Source organism: Ranitomeya variabilis, chromosome 2 (assembly GCF_051348905.1).
Source record: "Ranitomeya variabilis isolate aRanVar5 chromosome 2, aRanVar5.hap1, whole genome shotgun sequence".
NCBI lineage: Eukaryota > Metazoa > Chordata > Amphibia > Anura > Dendrobatidae > Ranitomeya > Ranitomeya variabilis.
Genome location: NC_135233.1, coordinates 624575523 through 624588738, shown reverse-complemented (window position 1 = coordinate 624588738; position 13216 = coordinate 624575523). Strand labels below are relative to the sequence as shown.

General features: G+C 51.0%; 1 protein-coding gene across 4 annotated transcripts; it reads right to left on the bottom strand.

Moving 5' to 3' along the window:
* Positions 1-1876: 1876 nt before the first annotated feature.
* Positions 1877-12572, bottom strand: USB1 (U6 snRNA biogenesis phosphodiesterase 1). 4 transcript variants are annotated; one of them, XM_077288972.1, is made up of 7 exons: positions 12434-12572; positions 7542-7693; positions 7279-7462; positions 2673-2726; positions 2480-2585; positions 2161-2244; positions 1877-2071 (listed from the first exon to the last, which is right to left on the bottom strand). In XM_077288972.1, exons 2-7 carry the CDS (start codon positions 7651-7653, stop codon positions 1967-1969), a joined length of 645 nt encoding a protein of 214 aa, XP_077145087.1. In that variant the 5' UTR covers positions 7654-7693; positions 12434-12572; the 3' UTR covers positions 1877-1966. The 4 variants fall into 4 exon arrangements, with proteins under 4 accessions (XP_077145087.1, XP_077145089.1, XP_077145088.1 ...); XM_077288974.1 differs by having other exon boundaries at positions 7553-7693; XM_077288973.1 differs by lacking the exon at positions 12434-12572 and adding an exon at positions 12200-12336.
* Positions 12573-13216: the final 644 nt, after the last annotated feature.

Sequence of the window (13216 nt, the reverse complement as noted above, 5' to 3'; positions counted from 1 at the left end):
CAAGGGGGAGTTGGAGTATGTGGTGGAGAAGATTTTGGATTCTCGTATTTCGAGACGGAAACTTCAGTACCTGGTCAAATGGAAGGGCTATGGTCAGGAGGATAATTCCTGGGTTTTTGCCTCCGATGTCCATGCGGCCGAGTTGGTTCGTGCCTTTCATTTGGCTCGTCCTGATCGGCCTGGGGGCTCTGGTGAGGGTTCGGTGACCCCTCCTCAAGGGGGGGGGTACTGTTGTGAATTCCGTTCTTGAACTCCCTCCTGTGGTCATGAATGATACTTCGGCGAGTTCTGTCTGTGGACTCCCTCTGGTGGCTGTGAGTGGAGCTGCTGGTTCTGAGGTCGCTTCCTCAGCTGCCCTCGTTTGCGGCTAGGCTGGCTTCTCTATTTAACTCCTCAGATCGTTACTCCATGCCAGCTGTCAATGTATTAGCACTGGTTCAGATCTCTCTCGGATCTTTCTGATGACCTGTCTACTCCAGCAGAAGCTAAGTCCCTGCTAGTTCATTTGTTGTTCATTTTGCACTGAATATATTTCTTAGTACTTGCTAAGTTCTTGTCCAGCTTGCTAACATGATAATGACTTGCTAGCTGGAAGCTCTGGGTTGCAGAGTGGCACCTCCGCACCGTGAGTTGGTGCGGGGGTCTTTTTGCACACTCTGCGTGGCTTTTTGTAGTTTTTGTAGACTGAGGATCCCTTTCCTATCCTCAGTCTATCTAGTAAGTCTGGCCTCCTTTGCTGAAACCTGTTTCATTCCTGTGTTTGTGACTTTCCTCTTAACTCACAGTTAATATGTGGGGGGCTGCCTTTACCTTTGGGGAATTTTCTCTGAGGCAAGGTAAGACTTATTTTCCTATCTTTAGGGGTAGTTAGCTCTTAGGCTGTGAAGAGGCGTCTAGGTAGAGTTAGGTACGCTCCACAGCTATTTCTAGTGTGTGTGTTATAGGATTAGGATTTGCGGTCAGCAGAGTTCCCACTTCCCAGAGCTCGTCCTGTCTTCTAGTTTAGCCATCAGGTCATTCCAGGTGCACCTAACCACCAGGTCCATAACAGGTTACTTCCCCACTATATGTAATTTCCTCTATGTCAGCTTAGATTGTCTTACTGCAAAGGATAGAAAGAAGGATGGGGGTGCTGCTCACCAGGGGCTGCAAGGATCTTAATGTTTTCTAAGATACAGAGCAAGTGATCAGATGAGGAAACCCAGAGAGGAAGACAAAAACAAGTGGGGAAAAAAAAAATCTATAGAATTTGACGTCTATGCCCAAATCCCACACTAACAAATGTAATAATTTACTGGCTCCTGCATTGAGCAGAGGGTTACCCAGATGCCCCAGGAGGCCGCAATGGCCAAAAAGGGAACTAGCCCTCACGCCCAGTACCCGGCCGAAAAGGGAACGAGCCCTCGCACCCAGCCAAAAAGGGAACGAGCTCTCGCGTCCTGCCGAAAAGGGAACGAGCCCTCGCGCCCGGCCACCGGCGGAAAAGGGAACGAGCCCTTGCGCCCGGCGGAAAAGGGAACGAGCCCTCGCGCCCGGCCAAAAAGGGAACGAGCCCTCGCGTCCGGCCACCGGCCAAAAAGGGAACGAGCCCTCCCGCCTACTGACCAACTGAAAATGGTACAAGTCTCGGAAAATGTTGACACAAGCGTTTTGTTGGGTTTTTTTTTTATACAAATGTTCAATTTTTTCCACCTTAAAAAAAAAAAAAAACAGTTTTGTGTCCGTCGCACTGAGCAGGGGATCGGAGTCTGTCAGCGGTGCGTGCTGGCAGTGACTGGGGGGCAGTACTCAGCGGCGGGTGCTGGGTGTTTTTGGCAATACCCCCCACTGGCATTTTGCATGTGTCTGCAGGAAATTAATGCACAAACCACAGAAGTAGGAAACAAGGAAAAAACTTTATAGGGAGCTTCAAAAGCGCTCATTATAGATACAGACAGGCAGAGCACAATGTCGCCCCGGCCTCCAGTCAGCAGAGGGGAATGGACGTCACCTTATTACCACATTTACAGTAAATGGTGTCTGCACAGAAGCGGGTCAGAATATCAGAATCTTCAAAGTTATCCACGACCCGCTGCAATGAAAAAAGGAGGTTGTCAGCCCCGCCCATCTGACCACCAGCCTGTGCATGTGTGAGGTTGTCAGCTCCGCCCCTGAACTCGCCTGTAGCTCCAGCAGACACGCTCCCTGTAAGGCTTCGGCCACGTCTCCGACACTCCAGGCCAGACTGACATGGAAGGATGGATTCTGTGATAAAGATGAGACGTGAGCGAGTGACCACCGCCGGCCACACAGCAGCCGCACTGTGCACAGCACACCTCCACCATTATCTGCTGCCAGGTGTGGGCACAACACGATCCGAATCTGCTCTACAGCTCCGTGACCAGAAAATCACAAAGGTGGGATTCCACCACGAGAGCAGACTCCCATACAGGATCCCAACACCTCCAGCAGGGGGTGCTCGTCCCAGACGCCTCCTCACCTGGTGAAAAGTCTCCAGATGGAACTCCTGTAAAGACTTGTCCACTTCTGACACGGCCTCCAGAAGCTGCTGACGTCCACGGGCAACCTCCAGCCCCAAGAAAGTCCTAAATAAAGGTCCGCAGGGAGTCACTGAGGAGCGCAGACACGCCGCGGGCCGGCCTCGCCATCTGCACGCTGCAGGCCGGACTCACCTGCTTTTCTCTTTGTTCACATAGACTTTTAGCTTGTCAGCAACACACAGGAACCTGCAGAAGTAATAATTTTATTTCTATAGAGCTGACATTCAGCAGCGCAGTACAAATGAGTGGGGAAGTGTACAGAGAGCATCAGACATCATAGTAACACAATTCTACAATTACAGGAGGGGTGCGGGTCCTGCTGGCAGAAATGGTGTACGAGCGTCACACTACGCGGCGTGAGCGTCACTACGCGGGATCAGCACGCGCACAGCTATGGACACAACACCAGAAAATGGCAGAAAAATCACACAACATTGGGACACATTCGTGACTAGATGAAGGCGAGTAATCAGTGACCAATAGAACCAGCAGCCATGACGAGCACGCTGCTAACTGGGTGTAATGGACTCTTAATGAAAGGGGGGTGTGCTAATTAATAGCAGTGTGGCGTTCATTAGTGAGGTCACTGTGTGAAGACGCAGGTAATAATGATGGCCGTCCTGTGAAGGAGGAGGCAGCGGATGTTGTACCGGTTGGTTTCAGCCAGGGCTCAGTGAGTAAAATGGGTCCTTCCAGACATTGTACTGAAGGAGAAAGAACTTTAACCAAGAAGGTGATTGGAGGAGGGAAAAACCTATGAAGAAGTGTGCAGAATAATGGTCTGCTCAGCTATGAAGCTTTCCAATGCTTTATAATGGCAAAAACCCAACGCGTGGTCAGAACATGAATCATACAATCAGCTCAGAGAGTCACAAGGTGGCACAGAACCTCCAGGGAGATCAGAGAAGATCTCCTGTGACTGCCAAGTCCTGCAACCATCAGAAGATGCCTACAAGAAGACAAACTATCTGCAAGAAACCATCGTGTGCAGACGCGGGAGGTCGGCGGCGCCCCAGTCCGCTAGCTGAAACTGCATGGACCAGGGCACATACGACTGAACGCCCTCTCTCCTGTTACAGTGGGCAGAACAGTGCACAGACAACACTGTGAGGGTAACACAGTGTGGCAATAGTTTATTGACCCACAACACACAATAGCATACAGATCAGTCCCAGCAAATACCCCAAGATGATGCACATTACAGGGTCTCACCCTTCCACTGATTCGCTGGGATTAGAGCTGCTTCCGGGGCCCAGTGGCTCCCTGTGTTTGGCTGGCCCCCCACAGTGAGGAGGTAACAACAAGCTTAGGAAGCGGACACTCCATTAGTGTACGAGGCCAGGTGACCCGATTGTCCCAACCTGGGTTCTCTAAACGTCTTTGAGGGTTCAGTGATGGTCAATGAGGCAGCACTGTATTTCTTCAGTTGGAGCCATGATGCCATGACTTCTGTAATGTAGACTCTCTGAACACAGGCAGATCCTCCTTTATATAGGTCACAACTTTTCATTCAGTCATTCCACCACAGGCTTGGGGGAAGGAGGCCATCCCTCACTGCTGCAGTGTGCAAACAACAAGCATAGATTGTCCTTCATATTGCAGAGCACCAATGGGTCATCAGCATATTAACAACATTCAGACATTATGCCTTTGTTTCCCAAAGATTGTAGAACAGTACCAGGACAGATACAATAGCTAATCAGCAGCCAGTCAACAAATGGCAGCCATTGTACAATAATTCACTGACCATAAGGGTCACCAGTCATTCTCGCATGACCTCCATCTCATGTTCCTGGCCTACTGAAATAATATGTCTGGGTAATTAAGAATAAATATGGTGTTGTCACACCTCGTAATGGAACATTGCTGAAGAAAGATGCGTTGAGAAGGTCATAGTTTACCAAAGAGCAGACAATGGAGCCGCCCCCATTACTAACACCATAGTCATATTGTATAAACACACATCCAGAATAAAGTCCTTTAATTGAAAGAATGACAACAGACTTCTTTAATAAATGTTAATTTAAAGTATACTTACTGCATCGCCCATTCCACCGACATCATTTTCTCCAGCAAGAGAATTAAAATAAACAATATTCCTCACCTTTCTGCTGAGATGATGATAATCCATTTGTCCCACAACGGGACTAGCTCCACTACATCGACATGGCAGGCTGCATGGTTGTATGATGCAATCATACAGCCTGCCATCCAGCAGAGACACTGAGCAGCGTCTGATACCGCTGCCCAGTGTCTCACAGTGAACTCGTATAACCTGCCGCACGTCACCACGAGCATGAGAAAGTTCTCACGGTGCCATCAGAAAGGACCTGAGAGTTCACAGCCAGTGCACTCCCTTTACCTGACGTCAGCAGGAACATTTCAATTAAAGGACTTTATTTTGAGTGTGAGTTTTTATACAATATGACTTTACAATACTAACCTCTGGACTTCACGTCACCTGACAATACAAAGGTGACATCAAGCCTTCCAGCTATCACCCCACTTGCCAACGCACCAGGGCAAGTGGGAAGAGCGAGGTTAAGTGCCAGAAGTGGTGCATCTTATGGGCTGCGGCGGTTGAGGGCTGATTACTTTAGTCTGGGGGGTGGGCAGTATCCATGGCCCCTTCCTAGGCTATTAATATCAGCTCATAGCTGTCTGCCAAGCCTTTGCTGGTTATTAATTATAGGGGAATCGTAAGTAATTTTTTTATTTCACTGTATGCGGCCGATGGCTTGCTGGCTTTTCATCTATCATCTACTATATAATTGTCTAAGGGGTACTTCCGTCTGTCTGTGCCGGATATTCATTGGTCGAGACCAGCCAGTGGGCGTAAACAAAAGGGCAGGGGAGGCTATTAAGTATGCACAGAGAGTCCCCGCCCACTCCATACAGGCCCGGCCACAAGTGCTGTAAAGAGGGCGGAGTCGCCATGAGGAGGGCAGAGCCGGCCGGGTCCCTGGGCACTGTTGGGCCTACCCCGGCAAAAAGCCGGTGACTAAATTAGTGGCCGCGGGTCGCGGCCAGCCAGTACAGGCCCGGCCAGAAGCGCTGCAAAGGGGGCGGAGTCGCCGTGAGGAAGGCAGAGCCGGCCGGGACCATGGACGCTGTTGGGCCTACCGCCGCAAAAAGCCGGGGACAATTTGCGGCCGCGGTCAGTGATGATGGCCGCGGTTATTCATGACGGCTGCGACAGCAGGAAACATCGCAGCACATGCGTCGGTGACAGCTGCGGACGGAAGGGGAGTATATACTATTTGGGATGTGCTATATACTACATTGCTGTGCAATATACTACATGGCTGTGCAATATACTACATGGGCTGTGTTATACTACGTGGCTGGGCAATATACTACGTGGGCTGTGCAATATACTGTGTGGCTGGCTGGGCAATATACTACGTGGGCTGTGCAATATACTACGTCGGCTGGGCAATATACTACGTGGCTGGGCAATATACTACGTGGCTGGGCAATATACTACGTGGCTGGCTGGGCAATACACTACGTGGGCTGTGCAATATACTACGTCGGCTGGGCAATATACTACGTGGCTGGGCAATATACTACGTGGCTGGGCAATATACTACGTGGACATGCATATTCTAGAATACCCGATGCGTTAGAATCGGGCCACCTGTGTATAATTATGAAGAATAATTCCTTTGAAAACGGTGTAAATGACAGAATTTCTCTATGTAAAAGCTCATGTTAAAATCAGATTGTACTAGCATGAAAAACACATGACACTTTGCAGTAACAAAATCAGACCGATTTTAAAATGGCAAGTGCGTCTCCGGCCTTATACTGCACATAGTTGTATAAAACAGAGTGCACAGAGAGTGAGAACACGAGTGATAGTAAGGAGAGAAAACAGGGAATAGTTAGATAGCTGATAATCCAGCCTAAACTATGTATACAAGAGGACGGCGGGAAGATGATAGACAGAGATGAGGAGATGTAGAGCGGTGCAGCATTGGAGAGGACGGGTAGGTGGTAGATGGAGATGAGCAGATGTAGGGCGGTGCAGCACTGTGGAGAGGACGGGTAGGTGGTAGACAGATGAGGAGGGGTTGTAGGGCGGTGCAGCACTGTGGAGAGGACGGGTAGGTGATAGACAGAGATGAGTAGGAGATGTAGGGCAGTATAGCACTGTGGAGAGGACAGGAAGGTGGTAGACAGATGAGATGTGGGATGGTGCAGCACTGTGGAGAGGACGGGTAGGTGGTAGACAGATGAGGAGATGTAGGGCGGTGTAGCACTGTGGAGAGGATGGGTAGTGGTACACATGAGAAGAAATGTAGGACAGTGTGGCACTGTGGAGGTTTTGTGGGTGATTGAGCAGTTTATATTGGACTCTGTATCAGATGGGTAACCAGTGCAATGACTGGCACAGGGTAGAGGCATCAGTGTAATGGTTGGGACAGAAATATGATCATGGCTGCTGCATTCATGATAGATTGGAGAGGGGAGCGTTTAGATAGCGAGACCAATCAGGGGAGGCTGGATCAGAGGAACAATGAGTTTTTGGAAGATGGAAGAATTAACAGGTCACATTAGAACAATGCTTGTGTTACTTGATGCATCCATAGCTGCCAGCACAGATCCTTTGCTGGTGGGACGCAGAGATTGTGTCCCCCCCCCTATATGTAGACAATCTGCCAGAAAGGATACACTCCCAACACAATATGGCTGATAACAGGGAGTAATAGATCGGGGGGCTCTCGGCACTGACCGTGGGGTTGAGCAGAGATTGTTCCGGAGGGTCTGGACGAGCGGCTGGATCCAGTGGTGGCGCAGGACGACGGTGTGTGACAGGCTGACGTGCAGCTCCTTCATGGTGCTCAGGGTGACGCCATGTTTCCGGGCCGCAGACTTCAGCTCCTCAAGCAACTCCCAGAATTCTTCACGAGGGTGAACTGAAAGACAAGGAGAAACTAAATCTGGCGGCTTCCCCTGCTGCGCTCCTCACTGTGCTCCGGCCGTCCTGACACTCACACGCCACATACACATAAGACGCCCAATTCCCTCGCTCGTGACGGAAGCTCCGCACCCGTCCGCCATGTTCTGTGGCATCATCGCGGCGCTCGGAGTCCGGCTCTGTGACCATGTTCAGGATAGACTGCGGGACAGGGAGGAGACATGGCGGCCTGCGAGAGAGAGAAGACAGGGTCACGTGTGCAGACACCACAGGGTGTGGGAGGGAGCGAGGCAACTGCAGTACACAGCACCAGAGCAGAACTGCCTCCGCTCCCAGAGCAGAACTAACCCCACCAGTAACTGCCTCCGCTCCCAGAGCAGCACTTCCCCCCCCCCAGTAACTGCCTCCTCTCCCAGAGCAGCACTTCCCCCCAGTAACTGCCTCCGCTCCCAGAGCAGCACTCCCCCCAGTAACTGCCTCCGCTCCCAGAGCAGCACTCCCCCCAGTAACTGCCTCCGCTCCCAGAGCAGCACTCCACCCCCCGAGTAACTGCCTCCGCTCCCAGAGCAGCACTCCACCCCCCGAATAACTGCCTCCGCTCCCAGAGCAGCACTCCACCCCCCGAGTAACTGCCTCCGCTCCCAGAGCAGCACTCCACCCCCCGAGTAACTGCCTCCACTCCCAGAGCAGCACTTCCCCCGAACAGTAACCGCCTCTGCTCCCAGAGCAGCACTCCCCCCCAGTAACTGCCTCCGCTCCCAGAGCAGCACTTCCCTCACCCCCAGTAACTGCCTCTGTTCCCAGAGCAGCACTTCCCTCCCCCAGTAACTGCCTCCGCCCCAGAGCACTTCCCCCGAACAGTAACCGCCTCCGCTCCCAGAGCAGCACTTCCCACCCCCAGTAACCGCCTCCGCTCCCAGAGCAGCACTTCCCACCCCCAGTAACCGCCTCCGCTCCCAGAGCAGCACTTCCCACCCCCAGTAACCGCCTCCGCTCCCAGAGCAGCACTTCCCACCCCCAGTAACTGCCTCCGCTCCCAGAGCAGCACTTCCCACCCCCAGTAACCGCCTCCTCTCCCAGAGCAGCACTTCAAACAGTATTGTGGACAAAGGTATAATATATACAAAATTTAGGCTCAGAGTATGCCCCCTCATGCACCATAAGAATTCCAATGAAAGCAAAACAACCTATAGGACTGGGGGTAAGATAACCACATATTAGATAAAGATATACCACCCAGAAACAATAGCCAAGTTGTAAAGGAATATATCACCTAAAGACCAGGAGCGAGGCAGATAGTAAACTCCAAAGGAGCCCAAAGTGCTCATCTTCCCCTGAGGAAGATGCCCTTGTAGCATCGATACGCGTGGGGCTCCAGTTCTCCCCAGCATTAGCACTTTATATTTGAACTACCTCATTTCTACTCGGCATCCTTGCACTTTGGGCTCCTTTGGAGTTTACTATCTGCCTCGCTCCTGGTCTTTAGGTGATATATTCCTTTACAACTTGGCTATTGTTTATGGGTGGTATATCTTTATCTAATATGTGGTTATCTTACCCCCAGTTCTTTGGTTAACATCCTATAGGTTGTTTTGCTTTCATTGGAATTCTTATGGTGCATGAGGGGGCATACTCTGAGCCTAAATTTTGTATATATTATACCTTTGTCCACAATACTGTTTGATGTCTGTATGGTATAATTTGGTGGTATGAGCATTTATTAGTGTACGTGTTTCAATTTATATGCACGCACCTTCTCTAAATATTTGTCATATTGTTCAGTGCTAAAATGACATTTGTCTCCAACTGTCTGGGGGGTTGCATGTAGCCTACTAGCTATGTGCTGTTTTTTCTGTTTTTAAATGCTTTTAAATGTATGTCTCGTTTTGATGTGCCTTTTTGAATAAAGTTGTTATCTTTTCATGGTCGATCCCAGTGTTATGCATATCCTTTTTCTTAGTTTTTCTTCATAGTCTTTCTCATATGCATATGGTTGATCCCTGATTCACTTATGCTTTGTGGTGCCCGCTACCTTCTTTGTATACCAGAGCAGCACTTCCCACCCCCAGTAACCGCCTCCGCTCCCAGAGCAGCACTTCCCACCCCCAGTAACCGCCTCCGCTCCCAGAGCAGCACTTCCCACCCCCAGTAACGGCCTCCGCTCCCAGAGCAGCACTTCCCCCCCAGAACAGTCTTATGATGTAACATACCCACAATAATGACACGTCAATGTTATGACGTAATATGAAAATGTTATAACTGGAGTGACGGCACCACGTCATGACGTAAGGAGGCCACTGTAGTGATGGGCAGTCCGGCTCTTCTTGGTGATCTGGCTCAGTTGACTCTGCTCACTAAAGAGCCAGATCTTCTTGCACATTGTTCTACTTTTACCACTTTTATTGCTCCGGTCCCTTAAATGTAAAGCCTGGGCCTCATTATACAGCTGTACAGGGGTCTAGTGAAGGCTTTTAGCCATGTTCTGAGATTAAATATACACGTGCAGAACCAAAATACATATGTTGTGTATCCACTGGAAAAGAACACCTAGAAATGTGATACACAACTAAAGAATAGAATAAATCATTATTTATGAAAGAAAAAAAAAAATCACAAAACACATAATGACACAGGAATACAGGGGAAGAGCATATAAAACTGAGGGACGTGGGATGACACGGGGGAAAGTTCTAAGAATCAGAACTAGCATTTGTATCCATGCATGACAAGAAGTATAATCAACAAATAAATACAAACTACCTTGAATATATATACACGTCATGTCAGAGCAAAATCATAACTAGGGTAGCAGAGAATCAGAAAGAATTTCCATGACGACATGCAGTGCGATCCTCAGATAGAGGAATCAATAAGAACACGCCATCCATACAGCAATATGTCCACTAGAGGGAGCAGCTCAGGCGACATGTGAGGGGCAGTGCTGGGTCTCAGCATTGGTGACTATACTGCCATCTCTGCAGTGACAGGGATCCGGGACCCGTTAAGTGCAGCAGAGGTCCGGGGTCCGCTCTCTGCAAGCGTCATTCTCCCCAGCTCCTCTGCATGATTGGTTGCATGGATTGCAGTGGGGGACATTTATAACAGGTGAGTGTAAGGATTTTCTGTATTTTATCCATATTTTTACAGGTGGAGACAGTGGGAGCAGACTACTACTCTCATCATTATCTTCTGCTGGGAACCATGATGAGGGCAGCGCTTAGCACTCGGTGCTTGGGAACAGAGGAAACTGTACCCTGGTTCCAGGCTCCGATACGTGTTGCACGGATGGCATCCATGTGGGGTATGTATCACACGACTCACTGACTTGTATGGATCTGTGTGATCCGTGCTATCGTCCACCACACTCGGTCCGTGGAAACACACTGACATGTGGCAGACTCATTCCTTTCAATGGGTCTCTGTGTCACTGTCTCCGGTACGTGTGGAAGCTGTCACTCACCACACAGGAGATACTGACATGTGAAAGAGCCATAATAAAGAAGGGCGAGGCTGCAGAGGGGCGAGGCCACAGGAGCGCGAGGCAGAAGAGCGAGGCCACAGAAGAGTGAGGCCACAGAAGTCCAATCTATGGAAATCTAAAATTAACACGCTCTAGAAACCATAAGGGTATGTGCACACGATGCGGAAAACGCTGCAGATCCGCAGCTGCACCTCACAATGGGGCAGCGGATGCGTTGAAAAACTGCATCCGCTGCCCCCGTTGTGTGGCGCATGCACAGTATGCGTCGCATTGTGACGTGCGTCGTACGACGCTAGTGTGAAAGTAGCCTTAGGCTAGGTTCACATTTGCGTTGTTGGACGCAGCGTCGGCGACACAACCAACAACGCATGTACACAACGCAGCGTTTTGCGACGCATGCGTTGTCATAAGATCCTACAGATCAGGACTTTCGGCTACAAGTAGCGTCCCCTGCGCCCTGTCTTGTGCATCTATATGACGCATGCGTCGTAAAACGCAGTACAACGCATACCGGCGCATGTCCATGCGCCCCCCATGTTAAAGATAGGGGCGCATGACGCATGCGTCGACGCCGCTGCTCCCAACAACGCAAATGTGAACGTAGCCTTAGAAACAAAATGTTATTTCATGGCAGAACTGTGCGGTTTTCATGTGACTTCAGAGGCTCCTCACCTCTGCGCCTGACCTCAGTGCCTCTGCGCCTGACCTCAGTGCCTCTGCGCCTGACCTCAGTGCCTCTGCGCCTGACCTCAGTGCCTCTGCGCCTGACCTCAGTGCCTCTGCGCCTGACCTCAGTGCCTCTGCGCCTGACCTCAGTGCCTCTGCGCCTGACCTCAGTGCCTCTGCGCCTGACCTCAGTGCCTCTGCGCCTGACCTCAGTGCCTCTGCGCCTGACCTCAGTGCCTCTGCGCCTGACCTCAGTGCCTCTGCGCCTGACCCTCAGTGCCTCTGCGCCTGACCTCAGTGCCTCTGCGCCTGACCTCAGTGCCTCTGCGCCTGACCCCAGTGCCTCTGCGCCTGACCTCAGTGCCTCTGCGCCTGACCTCAGTGCCTCTGCGCCTGACCTCAGTGCCTCTGCGCCTGACCCCAGTGCCTCTGCGCCTGACCTCAGTGCCTCTGCACCTGACCTCAGTGCCTCTGCGCCTGACCTCAGTGCCTCTGCGCCTGACCTCAGTGCCTCTGCGCCTGACCTCAGTGCCTCTGCGCCTGACCTCAGTGCCTCTGCTCATCCTGCAGCTGCCGGCGGACACCCACCACTGTCCAGCGTCTGTGACTGCACGCACTACACTGAGCAGCCAATCACAGTCATGTATGTGCGTGTGGGAGGAGCCCAGTCACTTGTACACAGGGCTCTCCTCCTCCACTCCTCCCAGCCCCAGTCATGGGGAAAGAAGCGAAGCAAACAGCAGGGGAAAAAGAATTTGACTCAGCTCCCAGTGGTGAACAGACCCCAGTCCTTCACATCACACCGCCAGTGACGTCACCTACCCGCCGCCCCCCGCAGCTTCTCCCTCGTCCTCAGAACTGCTGTACCCGACCAGCGCCAGCCTGACCCCGCCCCGGAAGCGGCTGTGCACAGTGGAAACACCTCCTACGGAAACTGCGAGAGTCTCATGCTACCGCTGTACTAATGGGTCCTAATCCCTCCTATCACTGTCTGCACCCACTATATCACTCCCCAACGTCATCCGATCCAAACACCTCCACTGTGCGCTATGATAACATGCACCCCGAAATATCACCCCCAATATATCACCCCAGTGCACCCCGAAATATCACCCCCTGTGCACCCCCAATACATATCTCCCAACTTTCGAGGGAGGGAAAGAGGGACAAAGCGGCGCGCGCAGCGCATTTTAGGCCACACCTCTGACCACACCCATTTCACAACTAGTCACGCCCCAACCACACCCATTTAGCACTTCTGATCACAATGTTTCGCAAACAATAATTATAAACAAAAAAATATGGCCACACATGATGCTCCATACTGTATAATGGCCACACATGACGCTTCATACTGTATAATGGCCACACATGACGCTCCATACTGTATAATGGCCCCAAATGATGCTGCGTACAGTGTACTGGCCCCACGTGATGCTCCATATAGTATAAAGGGCCCACATGATGCTGCATACTGTATATTGGCCACACAGTGCTCCATACTGTATAATGGCCACACATGATGCTACATACTGTATAATGGCCACACATGATGCTCCTTACTGTATAATGGCCACATGATGCTCCATACTGTATAATGGCCAC

Bases quoted from the DNA above. Each gene is read 5' to 3' on its own strand.
- USB1 (XM_077288972.1), bottom strand. From the start codon at position 7,653: ATGGTCACAGAGCCGGACTCCGAGCGCCGCGATGATGCCACAGAACAT. The intron at 7,463-7,541 runs GTGAGTGTCAGG...CTTGTCTTTCAG, and splicing joins GTCTTATGTGTATGTGGCGT to TTCACCCTCGTGAAGAATTC. The intron at 2,727-7,278 runs GTCAGTGCCGAG...TTACTTCTGCAG, and splicing joins AATCTCTGCTCAACCCCACG to GTTCCTGTGTGTTGCTGACA.